General features: G+C 41.1%; 1 protein-coding gene across 9 annotated transcripts in view; it reads right to left on the reverse strand.

Annotated features, from left to right (window-relative positions):
* Window positions 1-8,905: 8,905 nt before the first annotated feature.
* adgrb1a (adhesion G protein-coupled receptor B1a) overlaps window positions 8,906-26,762 on the reverse strand; it is a 234,214-nt gene continuing 216,357 nt past the window's right edge. For 8 of the 9 annotated variants that reach the window (XM_036128777.1, XM_036128803.1, XM_036128795.1 and 5 more), the window contains 6 exons: window positions 25,842-25,937; window positions 25,710-25,749; window positions 22,877-23,535; window positions 20,053-20,088; window positions 19,676-19,834; window positions 8,906-10,566 (listed from right to left, as the gene is read on the reverse strand). In XM_036128777.1, coding sequence (XP_035984670.1) covers window positions 10,372-10,566; window positions 19,676-19,834; window positions 20,053-20,088; window positions 22,877-23,535; window positions 25,710-25,749; window positions 25,842-25,937 — 1,185 coding nt within the window. In that variant the 3' untranslated portion in view covers window positions 8,906-10,371. The remainder of the gene's footprint in view (window positions 10,567-19,675; window positions 19,835-20,052; window positions 20,089-22,876; window positions 23,536-25,709; window positions 25,750-25,841; window positions 25,938-26,762) is intronic. The other variant, XM_036128809.1, reaches the window with a different exon arrangement.

Here is a 26,762-nt window from a genome sequence, read left to right on the forward strand (position 1 = left end):
AAGGACCAGGTAGGACACAGAGGTGTCTGACCGCAGACAGGGGGCAGTAGCTTTAAGTAAGTTTATTCTTGTTTCTGTTAGGTTCTTATTTTTCTGCCTGCCTATCCTTAGCTTAGTTTATTTCCTCATATCTAGTCATTCATGTATTCCTGTTAGATCCTGTTATCCTCCTGTCAGATCATTGTACTCCCTCAGCCTAAATACCTTGACCACTTCCACCTGTGCCACCATTATCATCTGATTAATTCCATCATGTTCCTCATGCCTTCATTCTCCCTTTCCTCCCAGGATTTAAGTAGTAGTTATTTCATGCTCTGGCCACTGGTTCCTTGTTGTCTACTCCATATGTCTCAGCCTTTTGCATTTCCTTTGTTCACAGACCCCTTCTGTAAGTTTTATTATTTTCTCATTCAATATTTTTCACCTTACTCTGCTCTACACTCTGAGTTCTTTAAAACCAAAACCTGATTGCAGGACCCAGTCACATAATAGACTAGTCAAAGGTCTTTGTGAGGGACTTTTACAGTAACCTTTTGGTTATTTTAAATAATTATTGTGAGGTGGTGGCTCAGCCAAACAAACCATGGGAACGTTTGGCAGCAGCATGTTTGTTCCTCGAGCTGCGGAGTGTGGACTCAGCCTTCCCTTTGCTGGGCTTCGAAGAGCTGTTCCACCAGATAAATTGGATGGAGGTTTTTCATGAGCCAACCCAGTCTCAACCACCATCACCACCAGCCTCACCTCATGATTTCTCTAATCAGCTTGACATCCCAGTAAGCAGGCCCACCACTTCTGCTACTTACCATATCCCCACTGTTGAACTCCACACTTCTGCTCAACCTCCAGACATTTCCAGCCAGCCAGCAGTTGTCTTTTCCCCAGGCTCTGAGATTCTGGCACGCCCGCCTATCTCTGGATGCTGCAGATGCCACCGTCAGCTCCTGAAGTCTGTTTTCTTTGTTTTTTTTTGGTTCTTGCCCTTGAAGATCATTTTCTTCCAACTCTCAAATTATTAATTTTCTGCAATTATTGTGGCCATTAAATTCATGTTCTCTCTGTTTCTTGTCCACAGAAGAGCCATTGTTTCTGTTTAGCTTTGTCCCTTTCTACATGGGGTCATTGCATATTGCTTTCAATCACTTCAAGCTCTCTCTCTCTCTCGATTGTACACTTGGCCCAGTCCTGAGTTTATCCTTCTATGTGTTAGACAAAGCAAATGTAGGAACTATTTCTGCCGCTAATTATATGTGATCTGTTTTCCATCCAAAAATGATACTACGAGTTTGGAATTTATATGTTGAGTTTTGTTTCTGTCCTACATGGAACCACTACATGAACTTCTGCTGTCATTCACTTTTTAGTTTTCTCTAACACAGAAAGTACCCTTGGATCAGTGCTTCTGTGTTTTTCTTTTGTTGTGTGGCTAATCTGTCCTCTCAAACCCTAGTTGGCTAAAAACAATGGCCACTCAACCCGAGTCAGGCTGTGCTGGAGACTTCTTCCTGTCAAAGAGGAGTGGGACTGAGCTATCTAAAATTTTAGCTTCATCTAAACCTTCTACCTGTATGTTAGACCCAATCCCAACCAAGTTGTTTAAGGAGGTATTCCCTCTGATCAGTGGTCCTATTTTAGACATGATTAATCTATCCTTGGTAAATGGATATGTACCACAGGCTTTTAAAGTAGGTGTTATTAAACCTTTACTTAAGAAACCATCTCTTGATCAAGATGAGTTAGTAAATTACAGACCTATATCTAATCTTCTTTTCTTATCTAAAATTCTTGAGAAAGTAGTTGCTAATCAACTATGTGAACATTTACAAAGTAATGACCTACTTGAGGAGTTTCAGTCAGGCTTCAGAGCTCATCATAGCACTGAAACAGCTCTGGTGAAGGTCACTAATGATATTCTCATGGCCTCAGATAATGGACTTGTGTCTATACTTGTCCTGTTAGATCTCAGTGCTGCATTTGATACAGTTGATCACAATATTCTCCTACAAAGACTTGAGCATACTGTAGGGATTAAGGGAAAAGCATTAGGCTGGTTTAAATCTTATCTGTCGGACAGATTCCAGTTTGTTCATGTTAATAATAAATCTTCCTCAAACTCTAGGGTCACTTGTGGAGTACCACAGGGTTCAGTCCTTGGACCAATTCTATTTACTATATATATGCTTCCGATTGGCAAAATTATCAGACAGCATGGGATTAATTTCCACTGTTATGCTGATGACACTCAGCTATATTTATCCATAAATCCTGATAAATCCAATCAGTTACTTCGACTGCAGTCATGTCTTGATGACATCAAAAGCTGGATGACTTTAAATTTCCTGCATTTAAATTCTGACAAGACAGAAGTTGTAATCTTTGGGCCAGAGTCCTCAAAAATAAACTTCTTAACCAATCACTTAATCTGGATGGCATTAACTTGGCCTCTGGTAATAAAGTTAAAAATCTTGGTGTTGTTTTCGACCAAGACATGTCATTTAAATCCCATATTAAACAGGTTTCCAGAGTTTCCTTTTTTCACCTCAGGAATATCGCCAAAATTAGAAACATTCTGTCCAGGAGTGATGCTGAAAAACTAGTCCATGCATTTGTTACTTCAAGGCTGGACTATTGTAATTCTTTACTATCAGGAAGTCCACAAAATGCAGTTCGCAGTCTTCAGCTGATTCAAAATGCTGCGGCAAGAGTTCTGATGAAAATCAACAAGAGGGATCATATTTCTCCAATTTTAGCTTTCCTTCATTGGCTTCCTGTTAAATCAAGAATAGAATTTAAAATTCTCCTTCTAACGTATAAAGCCCTTAATAATCACTTTTATGCCGTATCTGTTGTTGGTTTGACCAGTATGGGGATGCCTGTGTTGGGCTTTTCCTCAGACACAAACTGTAGGGGAGCGTTTCTCACAAACCAGATAATAATCCAAATACTGACTGAATGGCATACCAGTTTGGACTCTGGCCGTGCTGTGAGCTGCATCACATAATTTGACATATGGAATACAGGAATTTGGGCATTTGATATAACAAATCTCCAACGATCTGAGTGTATCCTTACACCTAGGTTCAAAGTGAAACTCCTGGGTTCAAAGTGAAACAGGACATGTCTTGTGTGCTGACAGTCAGTCTGTGAACCATTCAGCCGAAGCTCAGCTCTCACTCAAACTGACATCCGTCTGTCAGACCTGACTGAAGCATAGTATTAGGAAAATGTACCACCTAACTGCGTGTTCGTTTATTCTAGAAATGAAGGACATATGGTGACATTAATAAATCAAATAGTATAAAACGTAGCGATACATGGATCTTCCTCGCTTCCACCAACAGCTGGGGTCTTGAGCAAAGAAGATTCTGACTTATCTCTTACACAATGTTATATAGTATGTCTGTGGAATTATCTATGCCCTGAGGTGGGATGTGTGCAGCACCGGAGCCTGCCCACATCCTGCAGTGTTGGTCTCCTGCTCATCTGCTCTCCGTCTGCTACTTTCTCGATGATTTACAGCTATTTCAGCCTTCACTAAAACAGAATGTCTCTGTAGTAACAACATTCCTTAACACACTCCCATTTTGCTCATTTATCCTCCACTATGCTTCTTCAAAACATAACTTTTTCAACAATAGCAAAAAGTTTAATTTATCACTGCAAAGACAATTGGCGTTGTTCTAAATGATCAATCAGAGCCTGCCGTCACAGAAAGGAAACAAGCCAGTATTCCCAGATTTGGCGGGTTTCCGGTCAATTCCACTCAGAGGTTTAACACCATCATGCCGAACATCCCAAGCACCAAACTCACCCTGCTTCGTTTGAAAAGGTATAAAGCCAATCCAAACTCTGGTGCACAACAAACACGCAAATTCTGTTTAATCTGAAACGTGGTTAAGAGAGAAAATGACTTGTGTTATATACACTCATATTCAAACTATTAGAATGTTATTGGAAAGTTATTTTCTTTCAGAAACTTAATTCACCAAGGGAAACACATTATACTTGTTTGTATATGGTTCTCCCCATGTCATGTTTAGGTTTTGGATTACCACTATGTCTCCTGTTGTGGAAAATATCATTAGTTGTTATATTAATCAGCATTTTTATGGAAAGTAATGTCTCCCCTCTGAGGCAGAAAACACACAGCTAACAGGATGTTTGAAAGCCATTTTATGGTTTTTGAGGTCATCTGGCTTGACCCCTGATAGGACATTTTGGGTACTAAATCAGCCGTACTGTACGAAAACTTTTAGAGAACAGCCTGTTTGTTTTGAGAACACATATAACCTGGAGACACAGTGTCTGGGCCCCAAACCCACAAACTAATCGGGAGGGGCTAGTCACTATGATAAAAAGATGGGTTTGCGAAGAAGACGTTAGACAAAGAAGCTGCGATGCCTGGGAGAAGGACGTGGGTAGAATACGCTTGTAAGTTTTCCTTGTCTCTTTGGAATTCCAAATAGAATAAATATGCATATTTTAAATGTTTGCCTCTGATAATCTGTTTCTCCTTTACTGCCAAATCTTAAACCGGGGTAAGACGGGTCTTCAGAACTTAGCAGAAGCAGGCCCATTTTCATTTCAACACTCCCCTGCCTTCTATGTGAACTAATTAAAGTGATTAAGCCCACCTGTGCCATGCGTGAATGTCTTCCTGCTTCACCTGCACTATTTAGGTTCACCTCAGTCTCTGCCTCCTTGTCGGATAATCAGCTGTAGTCTGCTAGTAGAAATCTGGCATCCTTTCATGCTCTCTAGATCTGTTACTGACCGTGGATCTCCCCCTTTTGCCTTGCCCAAGAGAGATTCTTTTTGTTGATCGAATATCTGAACAATTGGCCTGCGATAGACTGGCGACCTGTCCAGGGTGTACCCCGCCTCTCGCCCATTGACAGCTGGAGATAGGCACCAGCACCCCTCACAACCCCACAAAGGATAGACGTGTTAGAAAATGGATGTATGGATGAAATATCTGAACAATGAACCATGTTCTGCCCCACAATTGGTGCCTGAACCCGCAGACAAGTATTGTTTCTCAGCCTCCCTGTTGACTGTTTGTTGACCACTTTTTGGATATTAACAGCTAAGAATCTGTTTGAAAGGATTGTTTGTGTTTGTGTCTGTGTCGTCATCTGTCTTAAGACTCACAAACTGAAGAGGAGTGCTTGTTGTGTTTCCACAGTCAAACCCTCACCCCCCACGTGACCAGTTTGATTTTCTCTGCTCTCATGCCCTCACCTTCTGTGACATCCCTGAAGCCACTGCAGTTCAGATTGTTTTAAAGTATTGCAGGGTTGGACTGAACCTCATCTGGCTTTCTGAATTGTCAAGCAACCCCAGTCAACATTTTTCTCTCTTAAGCCACAGAGCCTCTAGTGACGATCCTGCAAACATAAGATGAGCGGGGAGGACCCCAAGCAAACTGTGTAGGGTCGGTAGAACTGTGGAAATATGATTTCACTCCAATATAATTTTGTGATTTTGCCTGGGTGGTTTGGTCTGCTTTCCAAAGTTCAATGTGAAAGTTAACCATACTAAATAAAGGAGTGTTTTATTTTGTTGTTGTTGACATGACCAGAATTTACTTGGGAAACTTCCCTAGTCTATAATTGTGTAAAAGCCCAGGGGTGCACATATGCCTGAGCTTTCCCCTCTGTGAAACATGGAGGTGGTAATGTTATGTGTAGCCCATATTATTTAGGACCCGTAAAGAATAAAAAGTAATGAACAATAAATGCTTTATTAAGCTATTAAAGTACATAAGCTGCAACTAAAGCGTTAACTCTTTCCAAGAGTATCTCACAGTGCTCTTAGCTAATGATATTCCCCGCTGCCTCATCAGTTCCCATACTCGGAGCTCCCATGAAAGCAGCACCTCACTTGAACAGTGGGGAAAAAAAGGAAAAGAAAATAAACAAAGCAATCATTCAGTTATTAAACTGCGACAGATCAAGGACAGAGGCCAGCGAGAACCACCTGGAATCATCTGCTAGGAAGAATATTCGCTCTGAAAATAAGTTTAGACGAGCTATCTGATTAGCATCTCATGCTAGCGGGACGGAGCCAGAGTTTCACGGCATTTTGTGGAGGTAAATATTTCAGCATTATGATGTCTACTTGAAGCCAATTAATACTATAAAGCTATTTGCTTAATTGCAATATGAAAACTGTCATGAGCCTGAAGGCTGCATTCTGAAATTTTCTTGCTCCTTCCCCAATGCAGCCCTGATTGGGAACACCTGTCAGGCTGCAATCAACCTTGGACTCAGTCCACCTGCTCACACCCCTAGAAGAACTCACCTCAGTTTGTCCATAGTCAGTCATCCTCTGACCATCATGCCTGTCCTGTTCCTGCTCGTGTCCTGGTCCTGCTCCTGTCTGCCAGTTCCTGTACCCCTGCAACCTCCGTCTGGTAAATGACTCTGGCTTTCATCATCCACTTCTTGCCACTTCAGTAAACTCTGGAAACTAGCTCTGTGTGTGTGTGTGTGTGTGTGTGCTGTGTGTGTGTGCGCTGTGTTCTGGGTTCATCCAAGACAAACCATGACAAAAACGAGGCTTTGAGCCATGTGTACACTCGTTTTATATGAGAATTATATTTTTACTTGTAGACATCGGAAGCGTTGAGATACCGCCGCCATTTTGTTCTGCCTTGTTTTTGAGAGATCGGTGAGTGTCTAGTATACTGTTGAGATTGGAAACTCTGTTGGTACCAACCTGCTGTATTGCAGACCATCTTCTTTTTTGTTTAATACATTTCATTTTCAAAATAAAAAAAAAACAGACTGGCTATTTGAACATTTAACACTTTTCTGAGTCTCATTCACTCCAGATCTCCCGTGGTAGCTGAACCTGCTGCCCCCAAATATCTTGCTTATTAATTTAGCTCCATTCTTATGCTTTTCTCTCATCCTGCAAAGTTATGTGTTACCGTATTGTTTGAACCATAAGGCACACCTGATTATAATGCGCACTGTAAACCTACGTGTCTATGAGTGTCTTTGTCCACATATAAGACACACTGGATTATAAGGTGCATTTCATATTCTTCGCAAGTGTGTAATATCACTCCGCCCCTCCGGTAGGGTGACAAGACATCCCCGATTTCCGGAGACAGACCCTGTTTTGGATGATCTGTCCTTGGAAATGTCCACGATTTCAGTGTATCATGATGGAGTAAAAAGGTTTACTACAACAAGAGGTATTTACCCAGTCTTGCCACTGTCCCAAAATAGTACAGCTTTGCCGAACACACCTTCCCCGTCCGCGTAGCAGTTCAGACAAAACAAACCAACAGCCAGGCAGAGATTCTGTGCTTGACAAAATCAGAGACGTGCCCAGTTTTCATTAAAGAAATCAAATCTGGTCACCTTAAGAAGGAAATACACTGGCCACATAACCTAAGCAGTGCGGCTTATGGCTGTGTTTTTAAAAGTGTAAATTTAAACCAGATGCTGTAAAGTGCGCTCCACAGCTGCATGATTCTGTAGAGAGAAGAACTTTCGTAATGCATAAGTAATTAAAGAAAGACAAATAACCAGTAATGTATGGGTAATGTATTAAATTACCAGTGTTATATCCTATGTTTTAATCACCTAAAAGTCTGTGTCTTCACCATATCTGATTAGAAATCACATATTTTAGTTTGTTAGCTTGACACAACTACATCATCCATGGTGCTTTAATTTCGACGACTCTTATTATGGGATACTTCCGGAAGTGAACCTTGACACAGGATGTTGTTTTCCCGTTTATTCCCTGCCAAACAGGAGCGTATAAGCATCTGAAATTAGAACTTCAGTCTAATTTAGGTATTGCGTAGCGTAAATATGTGCATGGTATGGGCTTATTATGCTTCTAGTGTACATTTATTGACTGATTAAAATGAAAAGCTAACCTAAGCGTAGGAAGCACAAATGCTGCTTTGCTGCGCTTGCGCACCGCAATGCGTCGGTGTGTTTCCTCCTTCACACCGCTCTCTCCTGAGAGGGAGAGCCATCCGACTCTGCCGGGAGGACAGAGTAGTTGGACTACACTGCCCTGTTTCTAACATAAGGCCAAAATAGATGGAACTTTTATGTTGAATTAATTTACTTGGTTTATTGTTTCTAGCTTGTACTCTGGGCATGGGCCGCCTAACATGAATGCACTTCTAGTTTAGACATTACAGTCAGGCAGTCTTGTAGACAGCTCATGGGTCCTGTTGCGGAGCCGATCAGGTAGTGACACAGTGCACCGTAATTCTCCGAATATCGTTTGTTGTTTACCAAAGTTGTACATACACATTTTAACAGATTTCTGAATGCATGTACCACATAAAATCGGTCAGTAAGCGCAATCATATCGGTCATAAATAAGGCGCACCGGATTATAGGGCGCACCATGAATTTTTGAGAAAATTTATGGATCTTAAGTGCACCTTATAGCACATATGCAGTGGGGATGGATTTATTCAGAAGGGACATAAAAACTGTTCAGTTGGTGGGAAGTTGAATGTGGCTGCAGAAGACTTGAGACTGAGGTGACACCAACCATAAACATACAGTCTTAACTGCAGGAGAGTGGTCTAGATCAGAGCAGATTCATATATTTACACAACGTATAGTAGGACTTGATATTCACAAATGCTTTTAAATCTAAATTTGTGCTATATTTGTCACAAAAAGTGGTTCTACAAAGTATTCACTCAGAGGGGGTCTGATTACAATTTTAAACTACACTCCAGAAACTCCAGAAAGACAAGAGTTTCAATTGTAAAACAAAATCTGAAAAATACTTTGTTTTCCTTTCATCTCACAATAATGGCCCATCAGATAAAAGTTCAATAAAATTCATTTATGTTTGTCGATGTTTTGTGACAAAACGTGAAAATGTATACCTTTTAACATCAGAAAACAGACACTGATTCATTATATAGATATGTTTTTATTAGAAATAGGACACATTCATATTGTGCTCTGAAAACTGTACATTAACAAAGAAGCGGTCCTGGTCAAATAAAATGGAGGTGAGGGGTGGGGTGGGTTTGGGACAGGCGATGGCTGTGCATGTCATGGGGTTGGAGTGCAGATCAGAGGATGTTGGTAGAGGTCGGGGGGGTTCAGGGTTTAGACAAACACAGATCTGAGGAAGTGACTCAGCGGTGATATCAAAACACACACAGTTACATTGTGATACAGAACACTTGTAGTCCAGTACCCTGATGAGAAAGGGGGAGGGAATGGGAGAATCAGTATCAGAATAATCATGTTCATATTCATAATAATGAGAACAACTATCCTCAAGCACAGTAAGAAAGATATTTATAGGCTAAAATCCATTCTGTAGAACTCTGTTGAAATAATTACAATGCTATACATCAGGACTCCAAATGAGCCTTGTGCTTTCCCTCTGTGCAGCCCCCATCCTGTTTGATAAAATCATTACTTTTGACCAATGAACCAGATATAAGTATAGTCGCTTACTCTTCCTTCATCTCTCAGGGCACACTCACACAAACTGGGCCCTTTTACTTAGAATCTCCAGACTGCCATCATGTTGAGCATCTCTTGCTCTAAGGGTTGTGTTTGCTGAACCGGGCTCCCACTGGATCCACCGCCCTGAAGGTCCATTTTGGGAAGGCTTTGATGATGGAGCATAGAGCTCATACATGGCCCACCTGCACGCCATTGTCTCTGAATTCTCCCTGGATAAGGTCTTTTTTTCCCCTCTTCATTGTGACCCTTCTGGTCACAGTCACGTTGGCCATGGCATGCTCCAATCACTGTGGCTTGATCACTATTGAGGAGCAAGTCCTGATAATGAGCAGATAGGTGTAGTCTTGGTAGTCTGTCTCCTCAAACCATGGTTCAGGTTTAACTCAGAGGCATCTTCAGCTGTGCACAACATCAGCATCCAGGAGGAAACATCAGAACAGAGCTGAACAGTAATGTAGCAACAGTCTCAATAGTGGGAAAAGGAGACATAAGCAAGATTATTACATTGTAACCATTTAATACAGGGGGGGACATGGTATAATTACCTTTGCTATGCTGTTTATAAGACATGTGGATAATGCACACGTAGAAGTAATCTGTCTTTTGTCATGAGCCAGCCGATCATTTACATGGTGATCAGTTTTTCGCTGACATCAAAACATCAAATGAAAACGCAAACAGGGACGCCACGTTCCTCTTGGATCGAAACGTTATTTTCCAATATTGTGAATCTCGTCCTCAGACCTCCTTCTCTCTCCATCCTTGCAGAAGACTCTACCCCTTTGTGTGTTGAGCATGGCATTGTGTGGGTGTGTTTGAGTGTATGTGTGTGGTGGGTGTTCTGACAGCACTGGAGAAGACAGGGAGCGGCAGGGTGTGAGGCCGGAATGAGATGTCAGACCTCTGTCTGCAGGTCCATGATCTCTTGCCCCACCAGGGGAATAGTGGCACTGGTCTTCTCCCACTCCACTGTCTGCAGCTCCAGAGGGGAGGCGGCTACGGTTTCCAGCTCCTTCCTTACCCAGGATGGGGGTGAGTGGGGTTTGCGGATGCCCTCCCACGCCCTCTTACTGGGAGTCTGCTGCTTGTCCTGGGGAAGGGACATGATGACAGAGCTTGTATTTTTGTACATTTCACAGATAATATTGCCTTAACTGGAAGTGGCCAGCTCCAGTTGTCATGAGCTGGTTTTCCGCATGTTTTAGAGGTGTCCCTTTTGGAGCACAGCTAAATAAATGACTTCAAGTACTGCAGGGGCTTTGTAATGAACCACTCATTTGATTCAGGTAGGTTTAACCAGAGGACATCTGAAGCATGCGGAACACCAGCTCCTGAAGATTGAAGGAGGCCACCCCTGACCTAAAAGTTTCTTATTTCAAAAATAAGTAGCATCTCAAAAGATATAAACTCATTGTCTACTCACACTCACATTTATTCTTATGTGCTGTGTAGGGACAATGTAACAGTTTATTCAGTTCTTGTTTTATTTTACCTAAATATTTCAGAACACCAAACTCATTTTACCATCAGACAAAGGTAATCTCTGTAAATAAAAAAGCAGGTTGCTAATGATTTCAATCATTAAGGGAAAAACAGCTATCCACACCAAGCTAGGCTGATGTCAAAGTAGGCTAACGGATCTCCCAATGCCCTGAACTAAAGAAATTTGAGAACAAATGAGAAACAATGTCAATAACAGGTATCAGTCTGGGTTACAAAGACTGTTCTAAGGCTTTGGAACGTCAGCGAACCACAAGGAAAGCCACTATCCTCAGACGGAAAATAATACAAAAACTGAGAGGTCACTACTTCCCAGGAGAGACTGGTTTACCAAAACCAGTCACACACTGATCCCAGAACAACATGTAGTTCTGGGATCCAGAACAACATGTAGTTCTGGGATCCAGAACAACATGTAGTTCTGGGATCTGCAAGCCTCACTATCATGATTCAACAATAAGAAAGAGCCTGAGCTCCAAGTCCAAGAACACTGCTAAATCACGTGCCAAAAAAAATATTTTGATTATCTAAACACTTTAGGCAAATTTCTGGGGACTGACGACATCAAAGTGCATATTTCTTAGAAAGGTGTACATAAGAGGACTCACATTTTCCAAAGACAATTAACTTTCACATAAAACCAGGTTGGTTTGGATAACTTTTCCCCTTAATGAAAGAAATGTCTGAAACAAAGAATTATAGTTTGTTATCAGGTTATCTTTGACTGATGGTGGCAAGAAAGCAAAAAAAAAAAAAAAAAAAAGAGGAAACCTGTCAGCAGGCAGATACTTTCCACAGCACTGTAAACACAATTAGCAATATTTATTAACAGAATAAATGTATTTTGTGGAAATGGTGGTCATGGAATATATGTCTATATCTTTGCAAAAAATGGAACAAAAACTGTTTTTATACAGTGATCCAACTAAAATATGAAAAATAAGGAAAGCACGTGTACTTTCCAGTAAAGGAGCTCAATGCAAGCATGAGGTGGCATGAATGCCCCCCCCCCCCCGCCCCCCTATTCCTTGTTCTCAGGTCAAGAACATTTCACAGGTAATCTGATAATCTTGCTTCATCCACGAGATTTATTCAGAGCATGCTAAAAAAACATAATTCCAATATGAAATGGGAGAAACAGAGAAAGAGTACTATCTTTCTCCTCCTGTCAGGTGAGGTTGGTCATTGGATCTTTGCAGCTTTTTAGGGTCATTAAAGTGTGGGCATAGGCCGGCATTATATACTGACAGTGGTAGCACAATACTAAAACCTAAATTCCAATACTAATTGTAAGAATATTGTAATTGCTTTAATTTCTGATGGACATATAATGTACACTAAAATTCTACGAATATTTTTTGCTGACAGCTGAGGCAAGTATTGATATACTAAGTAGATATATCAGGCATAACATTATGACCTGCCTGCTATAGGTCTCCAAATTGCTGCCAAAGCAGCTTTAACTCTTCTTGTCTTGGACCCTGCTGGATCGCTAAAGGTGTGCTGTTGTACCTTGCAGCACACTATTAGCAGCAGATACTTTAAGTTGCTATACAATGGATGAGATTTGTTTACCATGGATCAGACTTGTTTGCCCACAATATCCCACATATGTTGAATTGGGTTGAGATCTGGGAAATATGGAGCCCAAACAGTCACGTCAAACTTGTGCTCCTCAAACTATTCCGGAACTACATTGCTCTGTAACAGTGTTTATTATCCTGCTGAATGAGGCCACAGCTAACAGGGAACACCATTTCCACAAAGGGGTGAACATGTCTTCAACAATGGTTTAGTAGGTGTGAAAATCTCATCCACACAGTTGTCCAGAGCCAAGGCTTCCTAGCAGAACATTGTCCAAAAGCTGTGTTTGCTGGCTTGACTTCTTACCATAGTGGTATCATGTGTTCCCAATGTGAGAGATGGTCAGATTGGACCATCAATGTGATAAAGGAAACATGAACTACATTCGCTCATCTGTTAGGATAGACCCCATGGGTGAGCTTTAAATCCCCATATGTGTCCATGAGCCTGCATGGTCCTCCCCTGAACATTTCTAAGAGCTACTGCAAACTCCAGGCCAGATATACTCCACAAGATCTGCAGTGTTGGATGTTCTCTGACCAGTCACCACAACTTGTTACCAGTCAAACTCACTCAAATCGTTGTGTTGCGTTCACACTGAACGTTAATGGCGCCACAATGTATCCATTCTTGCTAGCTGTCTCTCTCCTGACATACTGCTGACCGTTCTCATAGCGTGCAACAAGCCAGAAATACAGCAGTACAATGGCTCTATCTAGTGACGCTTTCACTTAGCTGCCACTCCAGTCTCCTCCCTCACTCTTCTCCAGGCTTGTTTCTTTCTGGACTTGTCTCAGTAGTAATAATTGGTAACTGAGTCATACAGTTCAGGCTGACTGCTGACCGCCACTATCAGCTTTTATTCCATGTTGAATGAAAACAGCTTCGTCTGTGCCACAGTCCTTCACCCCACATCACAGCCACATCCAGTTCCTGATTGGTTGTCGCAGTGCAAAAATATACAAAAGTCCAGCTTTTTCAACTCCAGAAACTGTTGCTTCACATCTCTCACAGGTTTCGTGTTGCATTGGTTTAGCTTTAATCACCAAAACTGCATGTTTTGTATCACTAAAATTGCCTCTGGCCTTGCTTAGTGTCACATCGCTCCTGTGTTGCACCTGTGTTGCACCTGTGCATAGGGACATCATGTAAATCTGTTACTCGGCCTGCCACATTTGCATTCAATATGAACGCACCTTCCCAACTGACAATTTTTCCTACTTCTTTGAGGACAAATGTTCACATGCTGCCTGAGACACCCAGCCATCTAACAGGAGCTACGATGAGAAGTTCAGTGTTATTCAATTCACCCGTCATAATGTTATGCCTCATTTGTGTTCTACTCTGGTAGAAGTAAGAAATTGTTTCTTATTTTATGTCAGTGGTCTAACGTAAAAAATAAAATATGAATTTGTATTTGTTGTTATGCAACAATTTATGAAAAAGCCAAAACTGATCGTATTTTAAATATGAATATATATCATATTTGATAACATTATATTATTGAAACTAATGACACGTTATCATGCATCTCAACTTGCTTTCTAGTCACCTACATATGTGTAGCTTATCAGACAGCAATGAACACCTAATTTAGTATAAAACTGTCTGCTGTGTGCATCATATTCAGAATGTATTGGTACCCTACTTGCTCACTGGAATATTGCTTTATTTATCCAAACAAGTGATTTCCTTAAAGCAATTCTCCAATATATACCGGCTTCCATGATAGATGGGACACAAACTGGAGTTTATTTGGCAGTTCAGAGAACCTCTAGGTTTAAAGAAGGAACAAGAAGATTTTAATGAAACAAATCCCATATACAGTCAAACATTGGGTGCCTCCTTCAAACCGGAGATTGCTTGATTCTAATAGTTTGGTTGGGGAGAGTGAGCCAAACTGGAAAATGCAGACATTTCATGATGACATACAGAAATAATATTCTGCCACATAATAATAAATTCCAGATACCTTTTGTCCAGGCCAGTTTTGTTTGTTTAATCATATTACATTTTCTAATAAATACAAATTCAGAAGCAAATCCTGATCTGTGGTGATTGTGGAATAAACTGTTAGAGCTACCTTTCTACCTTAGTTAGTTTCAGGTATTTTAGGATACATCTGTTTACACTGGAAGTGTACGGACTTATTTGTCCATGTATGTTGATAACAGATGAGCTGGAAGTCTGCGGTTGCAGAGACCCACTTGCCACAGTTTCACACAGTGGCTCATCTATTTATTGCACAGGTGTCCAACTCCAGTCCCCGAGAGCTGGTGTCCTACAGCATTTAGATGCAGCTACAAAGCCAACATGGACTCTCTGTAGCAGCTGCTGATGTATGCTGTATTAACACTAATTACTGACAAATCAAGACTTTGTGTCCAAATATTTTTAGAAATCAACACCTTTCTGAATATTCTTCTCACTAAGAGAGAAAGGAAAGATTTGGATGCTATGCCATCTGAGGTTACTGGATTTAATGTCCTAAAATGGTTTACGTTTTACGTTCTGTGGATAAAGGGGAAAAAGAGGTTTTAGCCTCATCTTTAATTGTTATTTACAAAAATAAGATACAAAGATTAAATTGTCTACCTCTGTTTATAATGAAGTTGTAACAGTGTACACAGACATTGGTTTGGTATGTGTCTCGGTTTAAAGGTTTGGCAGAAGGATTCAGAGGTTAATCCTTACAAAATAAAAGACGAAAGACAAACCTGCCTTACATTTGAAGAGGCTCTTAGGTAGCAGGCTAGACATTGCAAAGCAGGATTTGTCAACTGGTAGCTTAAAGAGGCCTAGTCATGTACTCTGACCTTTAAAAAAACAACACAAAAACCTAATATTAATTTTCAAAATAAAAAAATATACAGCAAGTGTACGTCCTGATGCCCTTAACTTTGTCTTTTTTGAGCCTGAAGAGTTTTGCACTGGGTACAATCAGCAGACGTAAACATCGTTATGCCATCGGCTGGCAGTACTGTGTAACTCTCAGAGAGCAAAATGGCAACAATTGACATAGGTGCTGTACGAGCAAGTAGATTGTCCTTCAGTGCCACGCAGTAAAGTGACAACATGGTGTGGTCATAGAGTAACCCAATCTACAGGGATAGGCTTACTTAACCTCATTCTTCCCCCCCCCCACTGGAAGTTACTGACTCGCTTGGCTCCATTGGTTCTCCTTGTTTACTCTTGGCGCACATGGGCAATATCGTTCTTCGGGTCACATGGTGTTGTTATGGTTAAAAAAAATCTTTGTTTACAAATAAATGGAGCAAAACCAAAGTGTATAACAGTGGAATTAAATTATAAGCCAACTGGCTCGATAATTTAACCCAAAAACCTTTGTACGCAACCAGATCGAGTTGCTGGTGTAGACATTTGTAAAGTGATAGTATGTGACTAGGCCCCTTTAATCTTAAAATTATAATAAAAAAGAAAAAAAATCTAAAAATATCTGCTCCGTTCAAACTAGACAGTGACTTGTGGGCTATATGTCTCTAAAATCCTACATTGCAAGGCATCTCTCTGTTATGGAAACAGGAATATTTGTTTAGTTAGATCGGCCTCATCCAAGTGTGAAAATGCAAAACTCACTGGTTGCAAGAATGTTTGTGAGCAGTAAGATATCAGTGCCCGTATTCAGAAAGGTTCCTGAGACTAAAAGTATCTTCCTAAAAGTACCTTTACCCCAGTGAGATAAAAGTTATTCACAAAACATCTTGGGCCTTAAGAAAGCTCCTAAAGTGACAAAATGTTAGGAATAGTGAGGAGAACTTTTAGTGAGCCTAAGAGTGTCTTAAGCAGGGAAGATGGTGGAAATAAAGATGCTTGGCTAATCCACCACTGAAACAATGAAGGAAATGAGCACATACACTTCTCTACCAATCACACAATTATTAATATGCAGATAAGATAAACTTCATCATCCCCATAGAGGGAAATTAATTAGTTTCAGCGGCCCAACAGGTTTTAGGCATGGCTCTAGTAATGTAATTTTATTGAGGATAAATAAATAATGGGATATATGTTGAATAATTATGAATAAAAAGTGGAGAAATTTACAAAGAATATATATAAAGGGGATGCTAACATATTTTCTGTACTTCATAATATTGTCAGTAGCCTAAATGATCATCTATCAGTTTACTTGTGGGATGCCATCTCCTCGCTTTTGATCGCTGCAGGAAGCAGATTTAAATTCAGGGCTGGGCCAGTCTTAAACTTTCAACCAAAGTGACTCGTCCAGACATTCTCACTCAGGATAAAGAGCAGAATTCTCAATTCTGTAAATTAAAACAAGTTGTCAAGGTCCTAAAAAAATCCCCAAATCGTACATGTTTTTGTCTTGTCAGTCTAGAGAATCTTCCCAACAGACTTCCCAATGAGTAATCAAGATGGTAAAGTGAGATGTGTCTTTCTGTTCTGCTGGGTGAGCAGAAGGTTTGGCTCTGCAAAGCTCCCATGGATGCCCCTTTTTGCCCAGCCTCCTCTTTCTTCTTGCATCATGAACACTGACCTTCACTGAAGAAAGTGAGGCCTGCGGCGCTTTAATGTTGTTTAGAATATTGTGTGACGTCCTGGATGGGATGCTGATAGTGATGTACAGTCAGGGAAGGCAGGCTATTTGTAAAAATGTTCATTAATAACAGCCTCTGTTTAAATGTTTAATTTTGTATACATTCCAATAATGAAATCCCTTTAAGCCACCATGGAAACCATAGAGTTAAGTGTAACATGATATGAATAATTGAACATTACTCTCTTCTGGGCAGACAGGAAGCTGGATTCATAATTGAACAGAAAGGTACAGTTCTAAACCGCCTTTCTACTTTGTTATTTCCTAAGGACTTTTTCAGTATATACAAACTGCTGGAGTATATTTGAAAATCTGTGCAGAGAGGGAGACTGCTGCATTTCCTTTTACACTTACACTGTTTTTGTAGTGCAAGTAGTCAGAGTTCAGTTAAAAAGTTGGTTAACAAACAAAAAGCAACCTATTAGGTTATTCTCTTAGCTGATGTTGGAAGAAAACCAGGAGGCCAGACACAGGGACTCCATTATCCAACAACGTAAGGGAAGCTCTCTTTATGTCATGGCATGTCTCTAAAAAAGGCCCATGTTTAGTCACATATGGTCTGGACATGCTTCTGCATATAGACCCCCATGGCTAAGGTGACATGATGCCTGATTGGCTGCAGCTTTCTGAGATGCAGTGGTGGGTGTTGACTTTTTGGAGCACATTTATTTTGATCGTGTTTGATTCCATTAATATTCAGCACATAACAAAGTAATGTTTGTGTCATATGGTTGAGATTTATGCGTGCATGCATATTCATCTCGACAAAAATTAATGTGTCTAGTATGCACTCGAGTCTCAAAACATTATTAAGCTGTTTCTTTTCCCTTAATCAAATGAAATCATCATTTGAAAACGTTTTGTATTAACCATGCTTAACTTTGGCTGATATTCACATTTGTTTGATGATGTGAAATATGTAAGCGTGACCATTCATGCTGCTGAGTAAAGTCCGTATGCAGCTTTTTTAAACTCTTGAGTGTCATATTTACACATATTCCCTGCACTGTTTCGGTATGCAGTGATTTTATTACCCTGTGAAGCTTTATACCCCAACTGACCACCCCGGCTCTATATTACCATTTCTTGCCTCGACTTCATTTGTTTGCTCAACCTTATTTTTGGGTAAAGTCTTAGTTGTTTATATATTGTGAAGCTATTTGCAGAAAATAGTATATCAACTTTTCCATATTTTGTCACATTAAAAACACAAACTTCAATATATTTTATTTAAATTCTATATGATGTTTCTTTTTCATAAAAAGCGCAGTGTGCACGGGGAGCCAATACTTTTATAGAACCATGTTTTGCTGCAGTTTCTGCTTTTAGGGTCTGCCTCCATCAGCTTTGCACCCCTAGAGATAGAGCTGCCCGTTCTTCTTTACAAACAGAAAGGGAACATGTGTGAATCTCTGCAGCCTCTAGCAGCTTTTCTTCCAGGGTGTTCCAGGATTTAGCACCAACCATATTTCTGACTAGCTTCCTTGTTCCTGCTGAGCACCATGTCTCACCATGAAGATGATATTCTCAAAGTCATGGGCAAGTTTCCACCACATACTGCTATTATAGGCTGGCAGTGGTATTAAATGTTGAGCGCATGTCTGCTGCATGGCTTGTGTCAACAAAACCCTTCCTCTTCCAACTCGAGAGACGCGAGATGATTTTGTTTCATAGCCTAACCCTGCTTTAAACTTCTCCACAACATTCTCCCTGTCTGCTGTATGACGATGGTTGTTCTCTAACGTTCTCTAACACCTCTGAGGGAGGAAAGAAGACAGTTGGGTTTGGACAGAGGGTAAAGGACACACAACTGGACTCTATACAGCAGTTAGGAAACTTGTGAAGGGAAGCGATTTCTGTTGCTCAAAAACACAGGTGTCAAACTCAAGGCCCGCGGGCCAAATCCGGCGCGTCAAGGTAAGTTATCCGGCCCTCAAGAGCCAAAAAAAACAGCATATCATGTCATAAAGTGGAGGCATATATCCTTTGAAAGTGTATAAAGTGGCTAAAACTGTGCCTCCTGTAAGTGTAACTCACCCCAATATCAACGTTTTTTGCAGATAAACTGTATAAACTGGGCCTAAGGTTGCTACTTTTATGTTACTGTGCATTTTTTATACTTCTATCTGAACTGGAATGAAATTATGGAATGAAAAGTATCGTCTATACACGTGCAACCGGCCCTTTTCATGACTTCGTGACGCCAAAGTGGCCCCATATAGAAATGAGTTTGACACCCCTGCTCTAAAAGATCCAATTCTAATAAAATACATTTGACAGTTTGTGGTTGTAATGTGACAAAATGGGACAGTACTTTTGCAGTCAGTACCGTACATGCTCACCCACAGCTTGAACCCACAGCTCATTTATGCTGGTTCTAACGACCCAGAATAATAAACCACCATGTTTAGAACATATGCATTGACAGTTAAACAGGAGACCTGATTCTGGTGTTAATTGATGCTGGTTGTTAGAGGGATAGGGAAACATTCAGTACTGAAGAGGGGGAGGGGCAGAATAAAATCAAACTATTTACACTCATGTTGGTCTTGTCGCTGCCGGTAGAGGACACACTCCATCTTTTGGCAGCTTTGGCATCAACAGGTGGAGACTCTCTATCCTTGTCTGCACTCTGAATCTTCCTGTTCAGGTCCTGAAACATGTCCTGGTGGCGTTTCCGGGTGTGCATTATTTTCTACACAGGAACATTGCACGTTATGTACAAGGTAAATAGAACAGACTGCCATCAGTTCTACTTCTGCTTTCTCTGCACATGAAATGTCCCTACGCTGCACATTACTATCACCTCTGCAAAATAAAAGTAGTTCAAATATTAGAAGTCTTGACAACAGACATCAGGCTCTTTGTTTTACGTTTAAGAATCTCTGTAGGAAGCAAAGAGACCAGAATTACCTCAAAGTCAAGCTCTGCATAGCGTGATTTTCGTCTCTGGGGGGAGATGAGACAGAGAGATTAAAATTGCGTCTTGGTATCGGAGGTCTTGTGAGCAGAAATAGCCAAGTGTTTAATAGTGTAGCACCACATGAACCGGTTTAGAAAAGGTTTTTGTGGGCTTAGGAGGAGTGAGTCACGGGGGACGAACCGAGCTCCGCTGTTGGTAATTCAGAGCCCGCTGGCACGGCTTTGCAACAAACAGATTGTGACCGAATGACCTTTAGGTCAGCTGTCCCAGAGTGATGAAGGAAAGCCTGACCTCCAGGTTGCTCGCTTCCTCTGGCAGCTGCTGCCTCACGCGCCATTATGGAAGTGTGTTTTGCCCCGGAGTGAAAAGACACCAGCAGGCAGATGTCTGAGCCACTTTGTGCTGATGGGCGTGTTGTCTCATCCCCATGCAGCTGTCTGCATCGCCAGCTCTCAGAGAACTAACCTTTTCAAAGATGCTCTTCTTGCACGGGCCCAGAAAAGCTGGAATGCTCCTTGTGATACTGCGCTTGTTATGAGTGAAGGCAAGCAGCTCTGATATGCATCAGCTCAGGGATGACCAAATGGATGAAAAAATGAAATGTTGAGGCAGTAATTAATGATACTTCTAAGCATTCCTCAGATTGATTATTCAGTCTAATAGTGTTTGCCTCATATGGTGATCATGGCTGGGAATCATTTCTCACTCTAATGCTGCGATGGTTAAACACTTACTAGGCACAATAAGTTATTCCAGAAAGCAATTACACTATTTAATTGTTCCTTCAGCTGCTTCTATTAACGATAAGTTCATGTTAAATATCAGACGCAGCATCATTCATGACTGACGAGGGAGAAACGGCAACTTGCTAAAAGTTAAATGCTGATGTCTCTTTATTTAGAGACAGAAAAAGGAGAAAATGTGATGAAAGGATGAAATTAACATTGTTTACAGTCTGTCTGCTATAAATAAAAAAATATACACTCTAAATGTTGTATATTACCATATTCCAGTGAACTAACCCCATCAGAACAGCCAAATTATTAGAAGTGTGTTATGATGACATCATCTGCCTGAATGATGTACACTCCAGCGTTCAGTCTACTGAGCTTTTTTAAGACTTTTCTAATAGCCATTTCAAATAATAAACAATGTTTTATTTCCACATCCATGTGTGTTTAGCCAGTAATTCTGTATAATGTGCTGATAATTTGCCCCATTTTTGCATATTTCGGGGTTGCAGTGAGAAGACAGCAATGCTTTTATGTTTAATTGTATTTATTGGAAAAAAATAAGTATTCTTGTTTTAATAGCTATTGTTATATCACTCAGGATGCAATAAAACATCCTCCGGTCCTTTTAAAGTTTTAAAATAATTCCAATCTAGTTTCAGGCCTGCAGGAACATACACCAGATTTAATCCTTCCTCAATGATTGCTGTGAATTTAGCGGCAGCTATCTTCCACCAGCTTCCTGTCCCTGCTGAAGAACAGCCTGCCCACAGCATGATGCCGCCGTCGCCATGTTTCACCACGGGAGAAACGTGGGGGGAGATCTCCTTTATTACTGGTTAGCCTTAATACGCTGCTTTAACGCATGTTAACTAAGTTAGGAAAGCTCCTATAATGCTGTCAAAATACTGAAGCTGAAATATGAGCCACTTCCTCATTTCTAAGCAGGTTTCTGACTCGGCCTGTCTTTCATTTGCTGGTGTGCCAGGACAGTGCTGCCATGCTGATAAGACTCGTTGATAACTGGGCTTCAGCACATTTTCTGTGCCTCCAGTTAATTGTCTGCAAACAAAACCTATTATTAATAGATAAGGTGCAGGAATTATAATGCTCACAGGAAAATAGTTAATCGGTGAAAATCTGCTGTAGCAGATGGCCTCCTGCAGTGGCAGGAGTATGGGATGGGGGTCTCGAGGAAACAGATCTAGAAATGATCTGAAAAGGATGAAAATCACCTGATGTTACTAGCAGGCTGTATGGCTTTCAGGGTTCTGTGTGGTGCTGTAGCTACATTTCTAATCAAACTGCCTAAGTCTGCTAAACGGCACACTGTAGAGTGCCTTTGCTTTATGTGGCTTTACAGAGTCGTCTGAAGAGAAGCTTAGACTCATACAGCTATAGCAGTGAAATAGCTGAACAACAACAAGGATGCTTTCTGCCAGTCTGTTTCAGTATTAGAACAAGTAATGATTTCCACCTGCTCTCCCTCATTTCTCTACAGAAACTGTCTACGTATAACGGTGAACAAATGACAGAAAAAGTAAATGACAACGTGCACAACCTGTCAGGGATTCTGGGCTCCCCAAAGTAATGAATGGACTTCCAGGTGACTGGATTAGGAACACACCTGCATGTGGAAATGAGACACTGCTGCCTCCTTTACAGCACTGTTTTAGATCAAATGAGACATTGTGCTTCTGGTTGTTGCTTTGATGGGGTTGGTATCATTCTAATGAGTAAGTTAACATTTAACAGCAAAACAATCAAATAATCTAAACATGAAACAATGTTTCCAAAACCAGGACGATCTGCAGAAAATGTTAATCAAACTTTCTAGTTCAATCTGATCTAATTAAACTGATACTTCAGACACATGAAATGTTTGATCTACCATTTTTAACATCTATTTTAAACATACATATGTTGCAGTTACGCGAGTTATCCACATGTTTTGGAAACAGAGTCATAATAATTTAGTATACTGTATAAACATTTTTCTCCCACAACTTTAATATCAGGCCCCCTAAATCTTAGAGTTGCTGGCAATAAGTGGGGCTTGTGAAGCTCCTTGTAGTGGTCTTACCTCCAGTGAGCTCATGGACAGCGTGGACACAGTTTCACTCTTGGACATCCCGCCGGAGTTGCCAGACTCGCCTGCATCTGCCAAGTTGTTTGCTGTTTGGGAGTCTCTGGGCATGCTCTGCAGGTTATGAGCAGGTGAGTCTCTGTCAGAACACGACACACTGACCTGGTCAGTGGGAAGGCTCTTGAGCCCAAAACCAGGAACTGGCTCTCCACTGGTTGGGTTGGCCAGATGGATGAGCCTGCTCTGAGGGAGCTGCTCAATGGCGATGTTGTACTTGGTCTGATCATCTTTCCCCTTGGCAGCTTTCAGGGTGCCCGTGTTGTTTGTTGGTAGAATCACGTACCCTGGGCCCTTGCCAGCGCTCTCCGAGCTGCTGCCCTCCCCGTTCCCTCGCGGCAGATCTCCATCCAGCTGCTTGAAGAGCTCTCCGTCGCAGATGTAGATGGATTTGGCACCCGGGAGCTCGGTGCTGATTCCCTTTGTGGCACCTTTCTCCCTGCGCAGAGTCAGAGTGTGGCTGGAGTAGTCTGCCACATTCTGGAGGTGAACCTTGGCCATGCTGGCTGGCATTGTGTTGAAGTTGGATCCTTTCTGAAGGGTGAGGGTCCCAGAGGAGGCCTTCTCCTCCCCCTGGAGGGAAGAGCGCTTCGCTGTGCCTGGAGACAAAATGGAGAAGGAACGCTAGTCAGGTGTTACCTGAATTATCATTACATGTACGTTTCACCTTTCTCTACGTTACAGCAAAAAACTTCAGTGTACTTTTATGGAAATCATACGACAGCACAACCCAGAGTAGAGGACAGCTGCGAAGTGGGAAGAAATGTCACACAAGCTTTTTATAATCTTAAAAAATATCAAGATAAGAATATGACGTGTGCAGCTACAAGTCTGAAGAGGAACGTCTCCCACGCTTTCCATCTAGAGGCTACATTTCTGTCTTCTTAGCAAAATAGCTCATCCTCAGTCAGATTGCATGGAGAGATTGGACTGGAGATTGGATTTAGGTCTGGACTTTGACTGGACCATTCTAACACATGAATATGCTTGGGACCATACGTTCGGTCCACATTTTTATACTTCTGGAGATTCTACAGCTTTTATTCGAGGACTGCCTGTGTTTTTCTCTTTCTCTGTCAACTCTGAGCAGCTGCTGCAGAAAAGCCCCACTGCAGCCTGATGTTGCCACCACCATGGTTCCTCATATAGATGTTGTATTCAAGGCGAGGTGCGTGCTAGTTATCTCCAACACGTTGCAATTTGTATGTAGGAGAAAAAGCTCAACTTTGGTCTCACCTATGCAGAGCAGCTTCTTCAACATCCAAGGATGAGACATTGTTGTAACACCAAACCCTACCTTTAATCCTCTCCACAACTTTCTCCCTGACCTGTCTGCTGTGTTCCTTGGTCTTTGCCATACTCTTTGTTCTCTAATGTGTTCTAACAAACATCTGCCTGCTTCAATTCGTCCAATTATGCTCCATAAATACAATCCTCATAAAATAAAAACAAAAAATGAAGACAAGCCTTTTCAGTAGTAATGTGATAAAATGTGATAAGCCATATGAATACAGCTGCAGAGCATTGTCCATAAACACATTAAACAATCAATATTGCATGAGGGGTAAGGTACATGTTGACACACACCTGGGGTGTTGGTTGGAGGAGGGCAGAATCCACAACAAAGTGCTTTCTGGGTTTGTGTTCTTCTCTCACATATGTTCCATTTTAGCCCATGTCTCATCTGTTCCTTGCTTTTTCTGCTCCTCTTTAGGATGAACTTCTCTGTGCTTTATATTCAATTCAATTCAATTCAAATCAATTTTATTTATATTGCGCCAACTCATGAAACATGTCATCTCAAGGCACTTTACAAAGTCAAGTTCAATCATATTATACAGATTGGGTCAGATTATACAGATTGGTCAAAAATGTCCTATATAAGGAAACCAGTTGATTGCATCAAAGTCCCGACAAGCAGCATTCACTCCTGGAGAAGCGTAGAGCCACAGGGAGAGTCGTCTGCATTGTACATTTCTTATTTTATGAAAGCCTTACTTTATTAAATCTTCAACTGCTCACTTTGAGTCTGTAGTTTACTCCTCCTCCAGACAATACAGTTCTTATGGTTTTTAAAGGCTGTATAGCTTCAAGTAAAAAGCAGAAAATATTCTTGGTATATTGCAGGATGGGGTATACCATAACATGTTCAGGTGACTGTGATACATCAGACAATGCTGCAAATTAATTTTCCAAAGATCGCTCTCTGTGGTCCCTCTTCCTGTTTGACATCTCCAAAGGAAAACAAAAACAGCAATCTTGTCTCTTGTCACTTTTCCATCAGTTTTTCTCTGCAGCTCAGTAGCTTTTCTGCTCCAGATGCTGTTCCTAATATCCTGCCTAACATCAGAATTAGACTCCACCTCCCAGCAGATTTAAAAGCAGAGCCTGTATCTGATGCGATACCGCCAGAAGCGACTTCATTATACAGAAGCAGATTAGGAGAGACTCGGGCGGCCATGTTTATCTGCATTTAACTGCTCAGCACGTGTCCATCCCACTTCCATTCACCATGATTTAACTATGGCACACAACAGCCAAGCTGCATTTCTTGTCAGAACAGCTCCCTAACAAAGTGAAGCTATCATGGTCGTGAGACACTAAAGTGCCGTTAAAAAGGAGAATGTGCTTCACATCTGCTCATAAAAAGCCGAGGAATCTGAAGCAGTCAGAACAGACGGAGGAGCCATGCAGGAACGTTTTTAAACTAACCCTAAGTCCTGGATGCTGAATACAGCAAACAACTTAAACACGTATGACACATGAAACTTACCTGATCTGCAAGCCATGTCCACATCTTTTTCAAAGTCAGTCTGAGAACAGAACACAGTCCATGCTTATCAACTGTGACAATCACATCAGTTTCAATGTAGGATGTGTCCAAAGAAACCCTAGCCGGGCTTACCATGAGCTGAGCGTGACCATTTTGGAAAGATCCTCCTGAATCTCCATTAGTGTCTTCCTGCCGATCCACGACACGACACTTCACTGCTTCCTGGACCTGCAGCAAAGCATCGGAGCAGAGATCTCTCAGAATGAGCAAAAGGCAAACAACATACACGATACAGAAGGAGCCGCATGGCGTTCTAACAACACAGGCACCAGCCCAGTAGACCTAAAGCTGGACATTAAACAATTCAAACTAACTTCTATTGTTGTCTTTATCTAAGTTGAAGATGGTCAATGGCAAAAGCAGATGTTTTATGAAGCAGGAGAACAGCTGTATCTTTAAGTCTTGTCCCCGCACAGTTAACTAGAACCGACTTGAAACGTTAGGACCTAAATGATCACCAGGCCATATAAAAGAAGGGAGTTGTCATTTGACACATGATGGTTTTCATGTATGACATGATAACCATCATAAGAACCAAGATGTGTGTTGCTAAAGGCTATAGATATGTGTGTCCAGTCAGGTCCTTTTGCTCCGCAGAAACTCCTGCTGGAACACACGATCTGTCCGTGATACTGTCCTGTTCAGAATGTGGTATTTTATGATACAGTATCAATTTTCTTGAAGTATTGGACTGGAACTGAAGCTGAAAATGAATAGTTTTGAGTATTAACAAGTCAGTTGTAAGGACCAGTAACCACAGAAGCTGTTTAAAGCAAAGCTAATTGAGAAATACAACGCAATTGAAAAAAAAAAGTTTTATATATAAATATAACCTCTTAAAAATCTAAAACCTACTTAACAAAGTCCATTTATTAGGTGATCTAGTTTTCAAACTTTTAATAAACCACAAAATACAGTAACATTGCCCTTCGCCCACATTATGTAAATGTGTTAAACCAAGACAAATGGAGGCCAACATCCAGTGAATAAAGG

Source organism: Fundulus heteroclitus, chromosome 3 (assembly GCF_011125445.2).
Source record: "Fundulus heteroclitus isolate FHET01 chromosome 3, MU-UCD_Fhet_4.1, whole genome shotgun sequence".
In the NCBI taxonomy this organism is placed as follows: domain Eukaryota; kingdom Metazoa; phylum Chordata; class Actinopteri; order Cyprinodontiformes; family Fundulidae; genus Fundulus; species Fundulus heteroclitus.